The sequence below is a fragment of the Centroberyx affinis genome, unplaced genomic scaffold (assembly GCF_046629955.1).
Source record: "Centroberyx affinis isolate AG114_WGS23_722 - 3 ecotype Tasmania unplaced genomic scaffold, CSIRO-AGI_Caff_v1 ptg002206l_1, whole genome shotgun sequence".
NCBI classification, from domain to species: domain Eukaryota; kingdom Metazoa; phylum Chordata; class Actinopteri; order Beryciformes; family Berycidae; genus Centroberyx; species Centroberyx affinis.
The window spans coordinates 168,469-189,382 of record NW_027280510.1 but is presented as its reverse complement, the minus strand read 5'-3'; the positions used below and the strand labels follow the sequence as shown (position 1 = coordinate 189,382).

The 20,914-nt window shown below is 44.8% G+C and overlaps 3 protein-coding genes across 5 annotated transcripts in view; 1 reads left to right on the top strand and 2 right to left on the bottom strand.

Annotated features, from left to right (window-relative positions):
- The window catches only part of rev3l (REV3 like, DNA directed polymerase zeta catalytic subunit), a 74,062-nt gene extending 62,939 nt beyond the window's left edge, over positions 1 to 11,123 (top strand). Inside the window, exons 24-32 of the mRNA XM_071532536.1 lie at positions 859 to 967; positions 2,149 to 2,355; positions 2,975 to 3,084; positions 3,813 to 3,927; positions 4,290 to 4,427; positions 4,960 to 5,150; positions 5,909 to 6,155; positions 8,034 to 8,249; positions 9,985 to 11,123. Coding sequence (XP_071388637.1) covers positions 859 to 967; positions 2,149 to 2,355; positions 2,975 to 3,084; positions 3,813 to 3,927; positions 4,290 to 4,427; positions 4,960 to 5,150; positions 5,909 to 6,155; positions 8,034 to 8,249; positions 9,985 to 10,125 — 1,474 coding nt within the window. The 3' untranslated portion in view covers positions 10,126 to 11,123. The remainder of the gene's footprint in view (positions 1 to 858; positions 968 to 2,148; positions 2,356 to 2,974; positions 3,085 to 3,812; positions 3,928 to 4,289; positions 4,428 to 4,959; positions 5,151 to 5,908; positions 6,156 to 8,033; positions 8,250 to 9,984) is intronic.
- Positions 11,124 to 11,183: 60 nt separating this feature from the next.
- LOC139655197 (sodium-dependent glucose transporter 1-like) lies at positions 11,184 to 18,095 on the bottom strand. Of its 3 annotated transcripts, XM_071532539.1 has the most exons (5): positions 17,566 to 18,095; positions 16,149 to 16,317; positions 15,387 to 15,503; positions 13,116 to 13,315; positions 11,184 to 13,052 (listed from the first exon to the last, which is right to left on the bottom strand). In XM_071532539.1, exons 1-5 carry the CDS (start codon positions 17,839 to 17,841, stop codon positions 11,967 to 11,969), a joined length of 1,848 nt encoding a protein of 615 aa, XP_071388640.1. In that variant the 5' UTR covers positions 17,842 to 18,095; the 3' UTR covers positions 11,184 to 11,966. The 3 variants fall into 3 exon arrangements, with proteins under 3 accessions (XP_071388640.1, XP_071388639.1, XP_071388641.1); XM_071532538.1 differs by having other exon boundaries at positions 11,184 to 13,315; XM_071532540.1 differs by lacking the exon at positions 17,566 to 18,095 and adding an exon at positions 16,401 to 16,538 and having other exon boundaries at positions 11,184 to 13,315.
- A 733-nt stretch (positions 18,096 to 18,828) lies between these two features.
- Positions 18,829 to 20,914, bottom strand: LOC139655206 (sodium-dependent glucose transporter 1-like). The gene is made up of 2 exons (XM_071532554.1): positions 20,812 to 20,914; positions 18,829 to 19,889 (listed from the first exon to the last, which is right to left on the bottom strand). The coding sequence occupies exons 1-2, from the start codon at positions 20,840 to 20,842 to the stop codon at positions 19,456 to 19,458; spliced, it is 465 nt and encodes a 154-aa protein (XP_071388655.1). The 5' UTR covers positions 20,843 to 20,914; the 3' UTR covers positions 18,829 to 19,455.

The window sequence follows — 20,914 nt, the reverse complement described above, 5'->3', positions numbered from 1 at the left end:
GACAAACAACTCTCCAATCAGCATTTGTCAACTCCAAATCACTCACAAAAAAAAAAAAACACTTGTGAACACTGGAAAAATTTGCTGTGCACATGACTTTTAGGCTGATTACAGCCACAATTTGGCATCATGACTGATTTTCAACATCCGATCAAATCCACAGGTGGGGTTACTGGATCAACAGCCAGTCCCCGATCCTGGAGTACCAGGGTCTGTGCATTTGGCTTGACCTTTCATCTTTGCCCAGTGCAGCATGGTCAGACCTGCTGGGAGCAAAGACCTCACTGGTGAAGCTCTAAAGGTCACAGACGTACACAAGCCTCTCTGCAGGCTGTGAGAGCAAGCATGCACATAAACTCCAACAACACCAGCACCACATTACATTATACAAGACATTACATTTACAGTCATAATTATTATTATTATTAAACCTTTATTTAGACAGGTAATCTCATTGAGACACGGGGTCTCATTCACAAGAGAGACCTGGTCGGGCAACAGCAGCAGTACAACACAAAGTTACAGACAGACAGGACATTCAATACAGAGACAAGATAGAACACAGTCATAAAAGTGATAAGTGCAAAAGTGCCAAAGTGGTAGCCAGATTTTAGGCACTATGTACAAGAGCAAACCCCCACAGACGCTCTCTCCATATTTCTTTATAATTTATTTATAATGATGCTTAGCTGATTCTTGAAGCTTAACCAAGAGACTGCAATATTGCCAATAGCCTGGTAATATTGGCAGAGAACACCAAGAGCTAGACAAGGCTTTTGTTTTAGTTAGAATATCAGCCCAGACGTTCTGTGTGAGTGTGTGTTTGTTTGTTTACATGTACGTATGTCTGCGTTCCAGGCCCGATGAGTTTACGTTTGGCTGCACCTCCCTGCGGATCCCCCCCGAGCTCCTCTACCAGCTCCGCAACGACATCACCGTTTCATCCAACGGCATCGCCTTCGTCAAGGTACGACGCGTCTGACCCCCGGCACCCTGATGATGGGATTTCACCAAGCACTTACTGTTGTCCTGGAAAAACATTCGGCCCCTTTATCGTTCAAGTCGGCTGTATGAATCATCCGTCCGAGCCGTCCAGCAGAGAGGGTTTATTAAGGTTCATTACCTCGCTGCGAAGGCCGAGCACGTCTACAGAAACCCCGCTCCATGCATCATGTCTTTCTGTTCATTTACTTAATTCGCTCTCTCGCCCCGGCTCCGGTCCTGTAGTCCCATTACATAACACACACACACACACACACACACACACACACACACCCATGCAACCACAGAACGGTGAACACTGATGTGTGATGGAGCTATTAAAAGGCACGAAAATAAATTAGGTTTGGCCTGGCTCTGTTTTTATTTCTCAAGAGCTGGTTTGGTCATTGGCTATTTAAACCAAAATGGTAGCTTTGTTAGTCTCAGCAGTCAAATAACACATGATTGGATTCTATCAGTTATGTAGACTACACTGTAAATGTTTGATTTGTGTAGTAATGACTCTGATTAGGTTAAAATGTAAAGAAAGGAATTCAATGTTTGTCTTCCGCTGTGAAGATATTTAGTTTTGCACCATACAGTTTTTGTTGCTTCCTACAGCACTGGTGTGTTCGTTATGCATGAATCCCGCCTTGCACACACAGGACCAAAACATATTCAAGGTTGCTCAGTATTTTGAATACAAATGGTTAGAATTGCGACAAGACTGCTGATCAACATCTTGGGTGCTCTGAAGTTGCTGCTCATATCTCATCTTTTTGGATGACTGTTCATATCCGTTCTAGTATGCAACTCATATCAGATACCAATATGAACTGAGAGCAATGTCGAAAAGAAACACTAGTGGACAGATAACAGTAACGCTTCTCCTGCTTGTTATAAACACATTTTGGTTACAGTATGTATCTTTGACTTTTGACTGAATTGAGGCGTTTCCCCAAATACCAATCAAGTCGACTATTTGGCTTTCATTCCATTGTTGTATCTCATTGTCCTCCATGCAATGAAAAAATAAGAATTGGGGCATGTTCATCTGCGGTGTGAAGTTAGCCTTAAAAACGAACTGATATTTTAATTCATTGGGAAATTACAAGAATACCTTAAATGACCCACAACAATTTTCACCTATGTCTTGTTCATATCCAGCCCACAGTGCGTAAGGGGGTTCTGCCCAGCATGCTGGAGGAAATCCTGAACACGCGGATCATGGTGAAGCAGTCGATGAAAACCCACAAGCAGGACAAGGCCCTGATGAGGCTGCTGGACGCCAGGCAGCTCGGCCTCAAGCTCATCGCCAACGTCACCTTCGGCTACACCGCAGCCAACTACTCCGGACGCATGCCCAACGTGGAGGTGAGCAGGCTCGTCTGAGTTCACGCCACTTATCCACTCATCACCGTTAAGACTTTTAACACACTGAGTGAGGAAGAGAGAGAAGAAGATTTGCATGATGCTTCAATATTATTAAGTCTTGTGACACAAAACCCTTACAATAACTGTGATACTAAGGATTCAGAATAATCAGTATTGAAAGTATTATAAAGGCATAGGGCAGCAGCTAGTGTTGGTAGCATTAAAAGATGCATTCCATTGTTCAAATAGTACCGTGTTTATAGCCATTTGAAGTTCTTTTGAAGAGGAGTAATAAAAACTTCACCAAGTCTTTCACTTGGGACATATTTTTCTGATCCTTGCATACTAATCTTACATGATCTGGAGCATGGTTTCTTGCTAAAATGTTAGGGAAACTTAATCTATGTGGAAATAAAATACTTTGTACAAGGCTGTATGTTCCAGAGTGTGAATTTTATGTAAGCTTATGTTAGTAAATATGATGTGAAAACATTACAAAACAGAGAGCCAGTTCTGGAAAAATTTGTGTAACACTGTTTCTCAAATGTGGTACTGCAGTACTTTTTCATTGGCGTTTCTCCATGCAACACTAACGTTCCTGGTTTCCTGGTGTCTTCAGATTGGAGATAGCATCGTCCACAAAGCCAGAGAGACTCTGGAGAGAGCCATCAAGCTGGTCAACGACACCAAGAAATGGGGAGCGCACGTTGTGTATGGAGACACCGACAGGTAAGCAGTTTGAGTCACAGTGCTTTTTTCCACGTCCCATCTTTGGGACCCACAGGTCAGTGCAGAAATACAAGTTAAAGTATCTACAGTACACAAGAAGGAATCACACATGCATGCTCATAATGACACACTTTAATGATTTATGTTTCCTTTCTCTAACCCTGTGTTCACACTACAAGCAGCTTGTCACTCTGGTCTGATTGTGGACAGTGTGAGAGGCTCCGATTGCATCTATGTAGTGGATTCATGCAGCTACTAACAGTCAAATTGTGTATTTTTCACTGCTTTGGTATTACCTTTCATAACGTTACATTGTTTTGATAGCTAGCTCTCAAGCACTAATTAAGCAGCAAATGGAAAATAAACAGAAAAAAAAACCCAACCATTCTCCAAACATTGTTTTTTAGACGTTTATTCCTGTAGTCTTTCAGATAAAAGTTGTAGATAACTGGGAAGCTTTGAATGGCTATAATCAACTTCTTGTACATTTTGCACTTTGTTCATGAAACAAAATCACATCAGCAGGGAAACCGAAGACTGAAAAGTTCAGCTTTGGCCGACTTTTCTTGGCTGACAAGCTTGTTGACCGTCCACATATCAACCAAGTCTCCCTGGTCGCTCAGCTCTATAGGAAATGTTTGGACTCCTGGTGACTTCATCATCAACAACAGTGTGAACTCGGGCTAACCGCTGCTGTTTGCGTGTGTGTGTGTGTGTGTGTCTTGCAGTATGTTTGTATTGCTGAAGGGAGCCACCAAAGAGCAGGCCTTCAAGATCGGGAACGAGATCGCAGAGGCAGTGACCGCGACCAACCCCAAGCCTGTCAAGCTGAAGTTTGAGAAGGTACTGCTTAGTCACCACAGGTCTAGACAGCAGCAAGCCTCTCTGGCACTGTGGCAGTGCTGAAGTGTGTCTGTTTCGTTCACTCAGCAGCTTCCCTTACCACACACACACACACACACGCACTCAGACACAGAGACCCGTCTGTCTGTACACAGTGCAGTGTGTGTGTGCACTTTCATGTGGATGTGTGTGTACATTTTCTCTGCAGTCCACACGCACAGACACACATTTGTGTTAGTTACTGATCTATACGTCTAATTCCCTGCGTATGGATGTGTGTGCATGTGCTCTGTGTGTGTGTGTGTGTGTGCGTGTGCTCTGTGTGTGTGTGTGTGTGTGTGTGTGTGTGTGTGTGTTCCCAGGTGTACCTGCCCTGTGTGCTGCAGACAAAGAAGCGCTACGTGGGCTACATGTACGAGAACCTGGACCAAAAGGAGCCCGTGTTCGATGCCAAGGGGATCGAGACGGTGCGCCGAGACGGCTGCCCCGCTGTTTCCAAGGTAACTGGCAAACCCTCCTCACCCCTCCCCCCTCCCCCTCCCTCCCTTCATTTCAGTGTGCTCTACACCAATCATGGCCATGCCAGATTTCTTCCTGCTCTTGTTCACTCAGGCCGCTGAACACGTGTCAATCAGGGAAAAGGTCCCTGCCTGCTCAGGGAAATGGCTGTTTTTGTGTCTAGACATAGACAGTCTGGGCTGAATTGTCCCAGTGTTAATGCTGCCATTTATGTTGCCATTTGCTGAGTCATTCAGAGCCATTTATCATTTAAATATCATGAGCTGTAATAGCGAGTGATGAGTTACAGTCTGTCTCCCCACGTTCCCTCGTGTATTCGTGCTCTTGTTAAAATTCACCCATCCATCCACGTGTCCCTGCATTCATTTCCGTCCGCTCGTCTGTTCGCTTATTGATTAATTCATTCACTTGTGTCATTCATTCATCCACCCATTCATCTGTTCACTCACTCCCTCATCTCTCGTCCACTAATTCATTCATCTATCCATCTATACCTCTTTGCGTTCTCCCCAGATTCTGGAGCGTTCCATCAAGCTGCTGTTCGAGACGCGCGACATCAGCCAGGTGAAGCAGTTTGTGCAGCGTCAGTGTGTGAAGGTTGTGGAGGGCGGGGCCAGCATGCAGGACCTGACCTTCGCTAAGGAGTACAGAGGCAGTGGCTCCTACAGGCCCGGAGCCTGCGTCCCTGCGCTGGAGCTCACCAGGTACGTTAAAACTGTGTGTGTGTGTGTGTGTGTGTGTGTGTGCACCCGTGTTTCCATTTGTCTGCATGTGTCACAGCACATTGTCAGTGGGCATTTGCAGACAAGCCACATGCAGAGAAATGGCCAAGTATGCACAAAAACACAGAGGAAGTCCTTAGTTTTCCTTGGATGAATTTGTGTTTGTTGACAGAGGGTGTGTGTGTGTGTGTGCGTGCTCATGAGAGAGATAGACACAGAAAGAGAGGGGGAGTGAGAGAGAAAGACCTTGCTGTCAACTACGGTTACAGTACACAGTGTGAATCCAATTACTCCTTCCCCACAATGCTCATTGTCTGGCAGCACTAGCCTGCGTGTACAGTACCTGAGTCTGTTGCTTAGCAACCCAGCCCTTAATGGGCGGAAAAATCTGATTTCAGAGGCATGGTTAAGAGGGAAATATTCAGCCTCATTCATGAGAGATACCGCAATTTATCTTGTCCATTTATCAATCCAGCCTCACCACACAAAGAACCAGGCACATTGACTGTTGATGTTGCTGTTTTTATTATAAAATGTGTGTGTTCTGTAAATATTTCACAATAAATGGGCTTTCACAGTAATTACTTTGTCATTTACAGTGAAAGGGCCAATTTCCTTGTGCATTAGAGCACAAGGCAAACACAATGCTGAAGTCCAACTCTGGACACTTGCGGTCAGGCCGGTCGAGGCTTTTGTGGTCTGAGGTGACGAACCTTTTTGTCCCTGTCCCCCCCCCCCAGGCGTATGATGGCCCACGACCGCCGCCTGGAGCCACGGGTCGGCGAGCGGGTGCCCTACGTGATCGTGTACGGGATGCCCGGCCTGCCGCTCATCCAGCTGGTGCGTCGTCCCATGGAGGTGCTTCAGGACCCCAGCCTGCGCCTCAACGCCACCTACTACATCACCAAGCAGATCCTGCCGCCGCTGGCCCGCATGTTCCAGCTGATCGGAGTGGACGTGTTCACCTGGTACCAGGAGCTCCCCAGGGTGAGGGTGACGCCGAGGGGGAGAACAGTCGAGCGCAAAGATAATTGGATGCCAGAATCGAATGGATTGACTACATTGCCCTACAGTTGTGAATAGCAGTAACTACCTTTTGTGTCATGGCAAAGGTTTAGATTTCATATCAAGAAAAAAAACAGCCATAAGTTAAATAATTTACTTCGACTTCTCAATTTCACTACTCACACAGTCTCATCTCTTTGGCTTTGTATGGCAGTTTAGTGAATGCAAATTTTGCATTAATCAAGGCAGTTTTGTAGCAGTTATGTGAATACATCGATATCTTACTGCTGTGCATTTTAGATGCCTTGCATGTCAATGATGATAATAATTAACTTTGTTTATATAGCCCACATAAAAAGCTTTACAGCAGGCTTAAGAATAAAAGAAACGAGCAACGTGACTAAAAATAGAAACGAGGAGGTAACAGAAACACCTGGGGAATAAATGAGGACCTAAGCATGACTTTGGGGAATTAATTACTAATTAATTAACTTCTATACTGAGTGATAAGTGAGTGATGAGCTTGCAGTTAAAGTGAGAGAGAGAAAACATTGGCTCTCTGCTTCCATCTCCGCCAAAGTAATAACCAGACTGTCACAAGGTTGTGAGAAATCTCTGTGTCTACTATTTAGTGGGGAGAGAACAAAGGACGAAGAGAAAATATTCTCTGCTTCCTGCTGGGAATCGAATGAGACTCGTCAAATTGTGGTGGTGCTGCCTGGGTCTTTGTGTGAACATTGAATCCACTTGTTCTCTTTTGACGGAGCACAGACGCCACCTGGTGGTAGAGCTGAAAACTTAATCAGATGTGGAAACACACACCAGTATTGCTGAGGTGCTGCTGGCTGACAGGAGCAGAATTAATCAAAATGAAGAACGTCGATGCACACTTGTATAGCTCCGATTGCCCAAAACCAACATTTCGAGAGGCAAAATTTTGGTTTTGGATAATAAAATGTGTTGCATCAGAGCTGTGAGTGTTCAGCAATGTTCTTCATTTTGATTGAGAGTTGAAAACTTGCACAGGAGAGCGATTGGAATTCAAAGCATATCGTTAATTTGCACTGAGCCTCCAGTGGATGAGATTGCACTTCAGTCAGAAGCCTTACACTTAGAAAAGTACGATAAGCTTCTGATATAAATGGGAGCGGACAGTCGGGTCGCACTGCGCTTCAACTGGAGCACCCGGATTCAAGCCCCTCTGTCAGTAAGCACCCACCCTGCTTAAAGGGGAAAATGCCACCCATTTTAAGGATTACTTATGTTTCTCCTGTGCCCCAGGACAGTTCAGTCAATACTTGTGAACATGCACCTTTCTTTCCTAAAGCTAGAACTGACCCTTGAATTTGTGATGTCACTGGGAGGTAGGAGCTGGCACTGCTCCATTGACAATGAATGGGACCCTGACTTTGTTGATCCATAAGATTTTTGTGTGAATTTTTGCACCCAAATGAGGTTTAAGTTCTGTTTCATACACATCAATCCTAGAATATGAACTTCATTTTGACAACTCAAGTCCCATTGAGCAGCCTCTGATTTTACATCCCAGTGACATCACAAATTCAAGGGTTTTCTCTCTGATGTCTAGCTTTAGGAAAGAGTTGTACAAGTTCACAGACACTGACTGAACTGTCCTGGGACACAGAAATAACATGTGAATTCTTAAAATGGGTGGCCTTCCCCGTTAAGTGTCCTTGAGCAAGACACTGAATCCCTACCAGCTCCAGGGCTGCTGTTCTGCAGCTGAGCCTGACCTCTGACCTCTCACCTCTCTGAGGAGGGGGCAAGTTATAAGAGAAATGTTGAGATCTAGTATTGGTTGTAATGGTTCTAAAACACATCTCATTCCTCTGCACCCAGATCCAGAAGGCGTCCTGCTCCACAGCGTTGGGAGGAGAGGAAGTGGGCAGGAAGGGAACCATTTCCCAGTACTTCACCACGCTGCACTGCCCCGTGTGCGACGAGCTGACCCAGCTGGGCGTGTGCGCACGGTGCCGCGCCGAGCCGCAGCGCGTGGCCGTCACCCTCTACCAGGACATGCGGCAGTGGGAGAGTCAGCAGGACCAACTGCTAAAGGTGAGGGGGGGGGGTTGGGGGTGAGAAGCAGGGTGGTAACTCGGCTAAGGGGATATTTTTGGGTTAGGGTTAGAAAAGATTATTGCCAAAAAGACTGGCTGCCTCTTTGCTGCTCTGTGATTTCTATTTACAGCAGAGGCACACGAATCACATGACTTGGATTCGAGTCAGACTTGAGTCACAATTTGAAGTGCTTGAAACTTGACTTGATACACGTAGAGAATACTTGAGATTTGACTAGACTTGGTTTCTGGTGACTTGGGACTTGACTTTGACTTGTGCTCTGATGACTTGAAAAGGTTTCTAAAGTCTTGACTTGAGATCTTGTGTTTGTGTAAATGACTTAGATTGAAAGTGATGAGATTTGTTCCAGCAGACGACTGAATTTAAATTCTGTTTTCTGAATTTGTATGGAATGATTGAATTTATTGAAGTTGAAACTGATTATAGAAATCAAACTCATGATGCTCTTACCAAGTTTTTATCCTATTAAAACCATATTGCATTGAAAAGTCCTAGATATTTAGTTTTCTTTAAGATATTAATTTGATACTGGACTCTTGATTTGTTCTGACGTTCTGACTTTGTGTTCTACATTTAGACTTGAGACTTGACATTAATGACTTGGACTAGACTTGGTAATTTACATTTAGACTTGAGACTGACCGCGGCATCGAGCAAAGTTGACTTGGTCACACCCTTTTGGGAGATTTCTTTACAGCACACAAGAAGAACCGGTTCACTGTGCCAGTGATACACAACTTTATTCCAGTTTCACTACTCTAAATGCATGGTTTCATCTTCCTGTTAGCTTATCTTGATGGAATGCAAATTCACTGTTATCGCCTCTTATCCTTCTTGCACTTTAAAACAAACACACACAGAGCGACGCCTGGCAGTGTTTAGGGTTTATGGGAAATGCGGTCTTCATTTTGAGAAACAGAAAATACTATATGTCGCACCTTTAACACTGACTGCTTCTTGTCCTTTTAACTGTAATGTGGAGATTTGAATGGAAAAGGAGGGAAAGGGGCTTGAATGCTTTTGTGTTCATACTATACTACTATATACTTTTACTATACTAAATACCAAAATGGGAAGGTCATCAGAGGGAGCGGACATTTTAAAGGGGAGTTTAAGGTTCACTCATCCTTTGTGTTTCTCATTCTTGATTCAGACAGTAGGAAAGTAGTGAGGAAGACAGAAGAGGAAGTTCTTCCAGGATTTGTTCTTGGCCATCACTCAACTCTCTCTGGCCACAGCGGGAGATAGTGGACTTTAAGGTGTGGGTCTGTAGTCAGTCTCTGTCTGTGAAAGAGGTAAAGAGGGAGTTAAATCTTGTAACAATATGTGATTCCTGGTCTTTGTTCATACTGACCTTCGACCCACTCAGCAGGGCATGCCAAGCTAATGACGCTTTATCTGAATATTTTAACTCTTATCTGTGATAGAGAGAGTTGTGGCAGGTAGGGTTAGAGATAGATTAAATCGTTTCTCAAACCACATGAAACCAGCCAGCCTCGTATGATTGAATCTCCCCAGAATATTTTCTCCTGCTCTTCCCTGACTCAGCTTGTCCCTCTCAGCTTTGCTACTGTCTCAATAAACAATAAAGTACTAAAAAAAAAACCTGGCAGACAGGGAGGCACTCTGCGACACTCTAGCGCTGCCTCAAGGGCATAATATTTCTGCCTGAGCCTCATCTCCATATCTGTCTGTCTGTCTGCGTCTCCAGATCTGTAGGAACTGCAGTGGCAGTGCGGAGCGGCAGGTTCCCTGTGTGTCTCTGGACTGTCCCGTTCTCTACAAGCTGTCCCGGGTCAACCGGCAACTCTCCAAGGCGCCCTACCTCCGACAGCTGCTGGAGCAGTTCTGAACCCCGGCCGCCGCCCGGAGCTCCCTGCTGATTTGGTGCTAATCGCTGTTCCCCCCATCTCAGTGTTTGATTGTCCTTTCAGTTGTAATTGTTTAAATGGTGCTTTGATTGAACCCTGTTGGGTTTTCATTTTGTCTTGTAATTGTTATTTGTTATACAAGTATTTTTCTGCGTGTGCAGACTGTCTGGTTTGGGCCTCCTGTGGGGAGGCAGAGTGGGGATTTTCTCCCTCCTAGGGCTTGTGTTTGTCTTCATGCTCATTTGCTGCCATCTCCATTAGCTGCTATTGGTTGTGAGTGAAGCTGACGTCTTCAGAGGACGCGGCTCGACTGTCTCGTCTGCCTCTCATGGCATTAAGTGCGGTCCAATCAAAGATGACTCGTTATATCATGTATGCGCTGTAGCAGTTTGTAAATGCAAGACTTGGAAGTCTGAACATCGGTTTTTAAGAAGCTCCTTACGATTCTAAGATGGACTACATTAAAACCACTAATTGACTTTACTCTGTTTTTATATCGACTGCAGTCTTTTGTAAATAGCTGTTGTATAGCGCCCATCTGAAATCTCACTGTGCATTAGTATTGAAAAAAAGTAAAGCTCCGGCCATGAATGCGATCAAATCAGTTGTTTTATGCATTCTGTTTTAGGATGCCATTTTTCATGTTTCTTTTAACCTCGATTGTATTGATGTCCATTTTGGCAGATTTAACACTTTATACTCTGAGGCATCTATCCACAGAGAGTGGGAACTGGAGGATTGATTTCAGTTTTTTACATCTGGGACTGTTGCAATACTGTATTTTGATAATTTATGTCATGAAGAGTCTATTATTTCCTTGTGCATATGGTCATGTGTACGTTTCTAATGCTTTTTCTGTGTCAAAACATTGTCATCAAATCATGTAAAGATCCGCTCTTCAAATTCCCATACAGCGGTACACAGGATCTGTGTATTTGTATAAATGTAAAAAAAAATATGAAGGAGGTGTTTTTTTTTGTTTGTTTTTAATGGACATTGCTGTGGGTGGAGGTTTGAGATTGATATAATAAAAAGTCAATGTATTAAAATGTCTTCTTTCAATGAGTCAATAAAAAAAAGATCAACCACAGTGACAACACATCTGATTTAGATTACCACAAGCCACATGACACATTACAGTACGCAACAAACCAAACAAAGAAAAAAACATTTCAAAAATATTCTGATCTTTACAAAAGTGCAAAAACGAAAACATACTTCATCCAGATCTGACACAACTAGCATCACACCACACATTTTCTGCCACTGATCCAGTCAATACCATAGTTAAAAATGCTGTGCAAAATTAAATTACGTCATTAAAAGATCGGGTTGGCAACAGGGTGGCGTAGTGAGAAGGGTGACCGTCCTTCAACTGGTTCAAGCCTCCACGTCGGCAAGCAAACTCCCTGCTGAAGTGTCCTTGAGCAAGGCACTGAATCCCTACCAGCTCCAGGGGCGCTGACCTCTGACCTCCCTCAGAGGGGGGCAAGAAAAAGGGGAATCCTTGTGGGGATCAATCAATAAAGTACTACAATATTCTTTTAAACAATTTGTGGTGTAATAGTTCAGCAACTCTCTGTCTCAGTGCTTTAGACAATGCTGATGAGCTGCTTCCTTGTGTTTCAGAGAGAGGAGCCAGTGTTGCACACATTGCACAGTAAATCAGCAGGTCTGTACATAAAACAGGGAAGGGTGAAGGACGTATAGAAGTTCGGGACAACACATCGACATAGACGGTTTCTCTGAGGGAATGGCTCTTCTAGAATATAGAAATGTCTCAACAGCACTTAGGAGTAATAGGAGGGGGGAGGGGGGTGCTTCAGTCTCGCTTCTCCCTGTCCAGAGAGAGCAGCAGTTTGCGTCTGGGGGAGTCTCCTATCAGGGAGATGGTGTCTGAGAAAGAGGCTGCACCCGAGGGCTCTGTGGCCTGGGTGGTGAGGGGGGTGGGGGGGGCGGAGGGGGCAGCGGCCCCTGTAAGCCCAGTGACATCGGGGGGAGAGGACGCCTTGTTGGGTGAATTCATGAGACTGGCGGCGTCGTCCATCTCAATGACCTCAAAGTCCGCATCGTTCCACTGGTCGGCCTCGTTGTCTTCCTGCTCCTGCTCCTCCTCCTCCTCCTCGTCATTGGCTCCTGAGTCCAGCAGCGCCTGACGGTATTCGCTGTCGTCGGCGTCCGGCCGGCCCCTGGCGCGGGGTTTCCTGCCCGGGACGCTGGGAGCGGAGGCTAGCTTGTACATGACCGGGAAGAGGATAGAGGTGACGGTGGCGGTGACGAGAGACAGGTACATCAGCAGGGGGTGATCCGGAAACTTCCCCAGCAGGAAGCCCAACAGGGCGGGCAGCACCATCTCCCCGAGCGCCGCGCCCACTACGAAGGTGGCGGCCGAGTGGCCCGTCACTGTGGTGTACTGCTCCACCCAGGAGATGCCACTGGGGAAGGTGGTGGCCATGGATGCCCCGTACAGGCCAGTGCAGATCCACAGCGCCACCGTCCCCTTGCTGAAGAGGCAGAGCAGCAGGGAGGAGAGGGTGGAGCCTACCAGGCTGAGCAGGATCATGGTGCCCGGATACATGCAGGCCGCAAAGAAGATGGCAAGCCCCCGGCAGGCGGCGAACGTCCCCCAGAACAACGAGTTGAGCCCCGCCGCCTGAGGCTGATCCATGTGGCCGTAGTCCTTGGCATAGGTGAAGATGAAGGAGCCGTACGCTACCTCGGCGCCCACGTAGCAGAAGAAGAAGAAGAAGAGCAGCATGATGAGAGCCGTGTGATGTTTGGCCACCAGGGGCTTCCCCGACGACGTGCGGGCTTTGTCGCGCGACACGCTGCCGCGGCAGTAGAGTATGAAGAAGAGGAGAGAGACGGCGAGGACGAAACAGCCGATGACGATGTAGGCCCACATGGACTTGAGGGTGCTGATGGTGTGAGCGGCGAGGGCTTTGGTGGCGAGGGCTTTGGTGGCTCGCACTGTGGTGGCGGGAGGCGTGGCGGTGGTCAGTATGGCTTCTGTGCTATTGTTCCGGTCGGGCCTGAACTGAACAGCGGGCCCGAACAGCAGCTTGGCTATGATGGGCGACACAAAGGCCCCCGCTGCGAAGCTGAAGTGCAGCGCCTGCATGTGAGGCCCAGCCTGGTCGCCCCATGTGTTCAGGATAAGGACATTACCACCTGCCAGACAGTGGAGAAAAACATTGATTATACACTAAAACCAGCCATTACATCCATTAAGGTGACACCGTATGAGCTACTGCTGGTGTCCTGCAGAGATCTCATATTTCATGATTCTTGGAATACATGGGTGTCGATAGGAAAATTCATCATATTTTCTCAATTCCTGAAAAGTTGGCTTTTTGAAGATACAAGGTATCGGCAGGACACTGACACCGTACAAAACATGGACTAAGTGTTCACAGGAAAAAGGAGACTTCCACAGCACTCAGAAACATTAAAAAGCCATTTTAATAGCTTGTGTATAAAATTAGCCCCCGTCACTGTCTGTCAGACAGGGCAGGGCTCATGTTTCACCAAGCTCCTCCCCAATGACTCCTCCAATGCAGGACTTGCATTGGAGGAGTGCAATGCTGAACTTGTAGGCTACTTTGCATTGGTAAGTAAGTTACAGTCTCTGTGTTAAGTGCCTGGTGGCTAAGTCGCCAATTCCAGCTGTTGTAGGCTTCAACAGACAACAACTAACCAATCAGTGCAGCATCTTACAGACAAATGAGTTGCTTAGTTGTGGTCTGTTAGACAAGTAAAGGCTACAACAGCTGGACTTGGCGACTGCTTATGCACGTCTCCAAGACATGCTAGGTCAAAATGTCTTCAAGACAAACAGTATAAACTTACTGAATAAGAGGTTTTAGCTCAAATTGGAGTCATTGGGGAGGAGCTTGGTGAAACATGGGTCCTGCCCAGCTGTCTGACAGACAGTGACAGGGTCCAATTTTACACACAAGCTTTATAGTGAAGTATTACGCAATTTCAATCAGGAAGACTACCTATATCATTCATTCATTCATGCGTTCTCTTTACTCAATCAGAGTCGGTGAACACTTTCCCTCTTTTTCCAGAGAACCAATCAGAGTTAGCCGTCACTTCCCCTCTCTTTCAGAGAGCCAAATGTCTAAGTTAGTGATTCTCAACCTTTTTCATATTGAGGACCCCTAATTTAGTCCACATGAGAGCCACGGACCCCCATTTAATGAGATTCTGTCTCTCAAACCCAAATCTGAGACTATTTTTATTGTTAGATATGATTTTGTCCAGAACTCCATGACTATCTGTATTGTAGGTAGAGAGATAACGGTGAAACTATGATCAAAACAGTCATTCTTCTACATTCTCTAATTGTGTTGACTTCCTGTAAATGAAATAATGGTGAAGTTTAACAATTCATAAATTTACTGGGGACCCCCTGGAACCCCCTCAAGGACCCCTGGTGGTCCCCGGACCCCACGTTGAGAACCACTGGTCTAAGTGATGGGAGTATAAACATGTCACCTATTACGCCAGTGGTTCTCAAACTTTTTCACGTCAAGGACCCCTAAACTGACACAAATTAGACCACGGACCTCCATCTGATAAGATTTTTGCCTTTAGATGTTTTATTACAGAAAGTGTATGAAACCCATGACCAAAATAGTCATACATTCTGTCATTGTGTTACTTATGGATGGAATTAAAGTGAAAATAAATGATTCCCCTTTTTGCTGGGGACCCCCTGGAACCCCCTCAAGGACCCCTGGGGGTCCCTGGACCCTACTTTGAGAACCACTGTACTACGCTATTGTGCTTCTTTCTCTCAGATCTATGCTGTATGCTGCTGTCATTCCAGTCGCTGTGCCTACCTTCGGCCCTCCTCCACCCCATCACCACCCCATCACCACCAATGTCCAGGCTCCAGAGGAACTCCCCGGGGGGACTTCCTAATTCCTACGTCCATCCACGGATGTACTCCTAACTTCATGAATGGGAAGAGTTCATCCATGGAGCTTTTATCAAAGTTTCCATCATATTTCGCTTCTGAATAAAGTTTTTCATTTGAGCATTCAACCTAGTCTCTCCTGATTGACATATGGGCTTGAACATGTTAAAAACTGCTACGACCATAGACTCTGTTTTTTTTCTGTGAGTACTTTGTTACCCCCGTTTCCAAAGAGCACCACTAGTTACATGTTTTGACACTGTTGAAGCACACTTTGCTCGCTTTTTTTGCTTTTTCGACAAAGTATTGTGTTACCTGTGTCCAGGACACCCATAGACATCCCAATGCTGGACATGAGCCCAGTGAGGAGCAGAGCCTGCTTACAGAACGGGATAGCACACATTCCAAATGCTGTGAGCACCATCGAAAACCCTGAGAAAAGAGAGAGAGACAGCAGAGGAGGACATTTTTACTCTGATAGAAATACGTAGGTCCAAAGAGTCAAAGTGAATCAAGATTGCCAGCTCAACACACATTAAACATTCACAGAGATGGTATTTTGTAGTACAATAATTAGCCTAGTGGATATATGTTTTGTGGCTAGTGGTTACCAAAGGTTACGAGGGGCACGCCAACATGTAGGAAGACTGACATTGTCACTTATTCCTCCCTGATCTTATTTCCCCCTTTTACTGCACCATTTGGACATCCTACCATTGCAAAAAAATTGCAGTTTTCTTTGTTTGTCAAGAAAAAAAGAGGCTATAACGTTTTTATGTTTCCTTTTGTTGCCATTCATCCAAACCACGCTCCAAAATTTCCATAACAGGCCTCTATTTATTCATGAACTAGCAATGAATTAACTGATTATCTACTTCCTGTTAAGCCTGCAACTATTGCAATCGTAGAAGTCCCCAATCATGCATCTATTCTGCTACTCGCTACCACAGCTTCCACATGCCTTCTCATGGCCGAACATTTACTCTCAGAGGCAGAGCAGTGACTGCAGCACTTGCAGTAAAAAGCAAGACTTCTACCACAGCCACATCTGTACGTGTGTCAGACAAAGGGTTTTACCCAGCAGGAGATGGGGGTTCATGCAGTCGAAGAGGATGCCTCCCAACAGGGAGCCGCCGATGTATCCTGCAGAGCGGCCGACGAAGATGTAGGAGATGTTGCTGATGTTCTTGTTAACATTCACAGCGAGGTCCTCAAACGTGGGGCCGAGAACAGAGATGCTCATCCCCTGGAAAAAAAAAACACAGGGAATCAAACACCTTTAGGCTGCATATAGTTTCAGTAGGGTAATGGTAAAAGAAGTGAGCTTACAAGTGGAGGGTTGCTGGTTCAAATCCAAGCTGGGAAAACCTGGGTGGGGGAAGGGAATGACATGCTCTCCTCCAGCTTAAAGAAAAAAATCCAACCTTGGATACTCTTATGTTATACATAATGGGCAGCTCCCATGTTTACGTGTTTTTAAACAGAATGAATGTGAAGCAGGGTGTTGCTGGAAAAAAAATGCATGTGTTTTCAGCACATAATCCCTGGTTAAATTAAGGAAATGAAGGAAAAAATGTGTGAAAGCGAAGTTCAGGTGTATGCAGATGGATTCCAGTAATCGGACGCTGATGGTAGGTTGAAGAGCAAGTTTTACAACCATGTAAATCCTGTCAGTACAGGATATAGCAGTGTTTCCGGAACTGACTGTCCACACATGAGTTGTTGAAAACGACTTTTAGAGGGTTGGTAAGCCCAATGCCTTTGTATAGGTATCATAGATTGCCTTGTTTTATTTATCTAGTTTCTTTGCAACTTAGTAGTAAGTAATGTAGGACTGGGTGAAGGTAATTCACATGGGTCAGAATGGTGCTGAAACAGAAAGGGCCTTTTATCACCAATTAAAAAGTCATATAGTTTGAATTATAAAGAGATGAAAATTGCATAATTTCAGCAATAAAGAGTTTTAACTGTAGTGAATTATATGGGCTAACGTTAATCCTATCTTTAACCTAACTCATGCCCTAAATCCATACAGTCTGAGTGAGAGTGAAATTACCTGCCTTGACCTGAAGGCCCGTGGAAAGGAAAACACTGAAAATGTCTTAAATTTAAATTAATCTGCAGTCAATAATTGTTCGTGCCACGAAGGAGCAATGTTACTTACTATAACTCATAATTTTCTGTTCTTCCCTCTAAACTCACCCAGCTTTTCATTGATATGGTTGAGACTACAACAGGTGTATGTTGTGAATATCTGAATATATAACAGTTAGGACAGTTGGTGCTGTGGCTGTTTGGTTGCAATAAACCGATATATTCATTAGCGTTAGCTAGCTCCTACACAAATTCTAGCTAGTGAGGAATTAAACAAGCTAGAGGGCCGGTGGAAATTTTCTTAAGATAACAGGTGTCGACATTTTTAACGCCACTGTCACTTCATGAACACACAAGCGGTTCACTCCCAAGCATTCACTCAAGCGTTCACTCCCGTTACCAATCCCAGGAACGATGCACAGAGCGCGAGGGTGACCATCCAACGGCTGCAGGCTCCATAACCGCTTCCCCCGCCGACGATTTCCACCCCGTCGCAGCCCGGTTTCGGTGTCCTCTTGGCCGCCTTTAACGCGCTCTTCAGCCCTCTCCCGGTGTCCTTCCTCTTGTCAAACAGGGTATCTTCCTCCTGGTCGTCGTTATCGTCGTCCTCCTCCATGCTAGCAAAACGGACGTGTTTCTTTTTCACCACGGTGTCTCGAGCGGTGGAGGCAGACATACCTGTCAAATTATTTTTTTTATGGCTGCTGATGATGATGCGCCTTCACACTGGCGTTAACGGGTGAGTAAACAAGCGCACACGCAGCTAAATATGATGGATAGCGCGTTTACTCTCCGTTTTCCGCCTCTTGCGTGGAGATTTCTCCTGCTAAATCGTTAAATTTGAGTCACCCATCGTGAAAACAGTAGGACAGTGAAGAGAATGACATTTGGGTCCTACTGTAGGAGCCGCGGAAGCCTTCCATATGCCAAGTGTGTGTATATGGCTGGATTCCTTGGATTCAGCTAACGCGATAACAAAGATCGTCTATTGAGGAAATGGATCACTCAGTAAAAAAAAAAAAAAGGTCCCATCTTCCAGTCTGCAAAAGTCGTTTACGCTGCGTTCAGGTCACATCAGAATAAGTGGAAAAACGGGATGACATCACATGTTGAGATCGACCATAAACGAACTGCAGCAAACATTACTCGCTTTCGTACGTATGGTTTAATCTGGTATAGACCTGAAACAAAGTTGTTTTTCATCAAAAACTACTCATCACATAAAACTGTAAATTTTCTCTATGTGTTATAATAGTAATTTCAGCTTGGGTGTAATTTGTTACACATAAAGTCAAAGGTGTCCTTAACAGAACGATATTTGCAACAGCAGGCCATATCGCGCAGCTTTTCCGTTAACAATTCATGGAGAGCAGACTCTAGTGGTCGTTGACATTTTAGGTACTCGGAACTCGGAGCAGAGTGAGCGGTCTTCGTTTTTTCTTCCTCTCAGGTTCAGCTGACGCGTTAGTTACAGGTTACAGGAAGTGGCAGTCATCAGGTTCAGGGGAAATGGCGACCTCTAGTTTTGGGAGAATAATAACTTTTTCATATCGAGAACTTCAAAATCGATCAGAAATAGACCTCTGACCCCATTTAATAAGATTTTATCCTAAAAAAAAAAAAACACCTTAGGAGATTGGTTGTCATCATTTTATTTGCCTGTTTTCCATGTACAAGTAAATCTCTTAAATGCTTCAAGAATCTGTGTGAATGAACCTAAGCTTTATAGTCATTTACCAACACACAGGATTTGATGTATTATCTGTGGTGCTTGTGCGTCAGATAAATTAAAGATTGGGGCTTTAAGCGTAGTGTTGGCATGGAGAGATAAATTACGAGAATGTCACTGAAAATTTAAAAAAAATGTTTTACTGTCTTGAAAATGCTGGATCCTGTTTATAGTTATTACATATTATTACATTTCTTATAGTACACTGTACATCCTGTAGCAGATAGAAAAGACTCAATTCATACATATAAAAAAAAAACCCAATTTAATAAGAAAACATTCTGGGTAACTCATAAAGGATGAGGACAATATGCAACATGGAGCAAAGAGTACATATGTACGCAAGAGTATTAGGGCCATTGTAGGGCCTTTTTTTTTTTACCACAGCCAAAAAAGAAAAAACTCAGAATTTCTGAGATTAAACTCAGAAATTTGTGCAGAAACACTCTGAATTTCTGAGATTAAACTCAGACATTTGTGAGAAAAAACTATTAGAACTAAAGAACATTTCAAGAACCAAGTATGAATCAATAACTATATTTAATTAGTAACTAACATTAACTACAATGACAGAGGGACAGAGGGGGTGGTGGAGCCCCCCATTAGCCCAGTGACATCAGGGGGAGAGGACGCCTGGTTGGGGGAATTCATGAGACTGGCGGCGTCATCCATCTCAATGACCTCAAAGTCCGCATCGTCCTCGTTGTCTTCCTGCTCCTCGTCGTCGGCTCCCGAGTCCAGCAGCGCCTGGCAGTATTCGCTGTCATCAGCGTCCGGCCGGCCCCTGGCATGGGGTTTCCTAACCTGGCCGCCAGGGGCAGAGGCTAGCTTGTACATGACCGGGAAGAGGATAGAGGTGATGGTGGCGGTGATGCTGTGCAGCAGCTTGGCTATGATCGGCGACACAAAGGCCCCCGCTGCGAAGCTGAAGTGCAGCGCCTGCATGTGAGGCCCAGCCTGGTCGCCCCATGTGTTCAGGATAAGGACATTACCACCTGCCAGACAGTGGAGAAAAACACTGATTATACACTAAAACCAGCCATTACATTCCTTAGGTGACAAAACATGAGCTATTGCTGGTGTCAACATGTCAAAAACTCATGGGCATAGGAAGCAGTTGGCCACTGGGGGGGGACAGATTTGACTACTGGGGTCCGGGGGCATGCTCCAGATGAGGAAAAACCCCCCCCAAAAAAACAGCTCTGCAATACTCATTTCTAGTAACTTTTAAAAAGGCTATCTGAAAATAAAGAAAGAATGACTCAGGTGCTAAGTGACAGATCAGACTTTATGTGTTGGTTACAGCAGGCTTTCAGCCAATCTATCTGTTTCTCATTAATAATGATACAAATAACAATAATAATAATTTAGTAATTTCCATTTTCGAATTACAGTGTTTTATGGGCCTAGTTGAATTTCCTTCCAACTAACTGCACTGATATTTTCTGGTTTCTAGTCATTTATTTTTTGCGGTGCAATGGTCCTTTTTAAGGGCCAAGGGTGTTTTTTCTCCAAGCCCTGCTACAACTCTGACTGGCTTTAGCTTGAAAAGATGTTAATTATAAAGTACATACAAAAAGCCATGCAAAGAAACGTTTCAGACAAGATGCAAGCCATCCAATATGGTGAATTAAGTTTAAGTTTAGCTGCAAAACAGCCTAACCTACCTTGCCATATTAAAAATCAGCACAGACGAAAATATAGTTCTGTAATAATATCAGAGAAAGATTACATACTTACAAGCATACAGGACACTGAGGCAAATAGACAAAGTATTGTCTTTACATAACTGACGGACAGAGGTGTCTGCGCTTTTTGGAAGCAGTGGCAACAAAGCTATTGACCTTTTGTTGTTGACAGTCATATAGCTTTATATAACTTTTTACACATTTATTCCTCCTTGGCGCAATATCATACCTTTCATTTGCTGCACATCCTCTTTTTTCATTTTTTCTCTCTATCGGCACCTGACCAGTAGTGTTGACTGGACATCTTGCCGTTTGATTACCATGAATTTCTT

Bases quoted from the DNA above. Each gene is read 5' to 3' on its own strand.
- LOC139655197 (XM_071532538.1), bottom strand. From the start codon at position 17,841: ATGTCTGCCTCCACCGCTCGAGACACCGTGGTGAAAAAGAAACACGTC. The intron at 16,318-17,565 runs GTAACGGGAGTG...TTTTTTTTCCAG, and splicing joins GTGCATCGTTCCTGGGATTG to GGGATGAGCATCTCTGTTCT. The intron at 13,316-15,386 runs GTAACACAATAC...ACTGTCTGGCAG, and splicing joins TATGGGTGTCCTGGACACAG to GTGGTAATGTCCTTATCCTG.
- LOC139655206 (XM_071532554.1), bottom strand. From the start codon at position 20,842: ATGAAAAAAGAGGATGTGCAGCAAATGAAAG. The intron at 19,890-20,811 runs GTATGATATTGC...ACTGTCTGGCAG, and splicing joins GGATGTGCAGCAAATGAAAG to GTGGTAATGTCCTTATCCTG.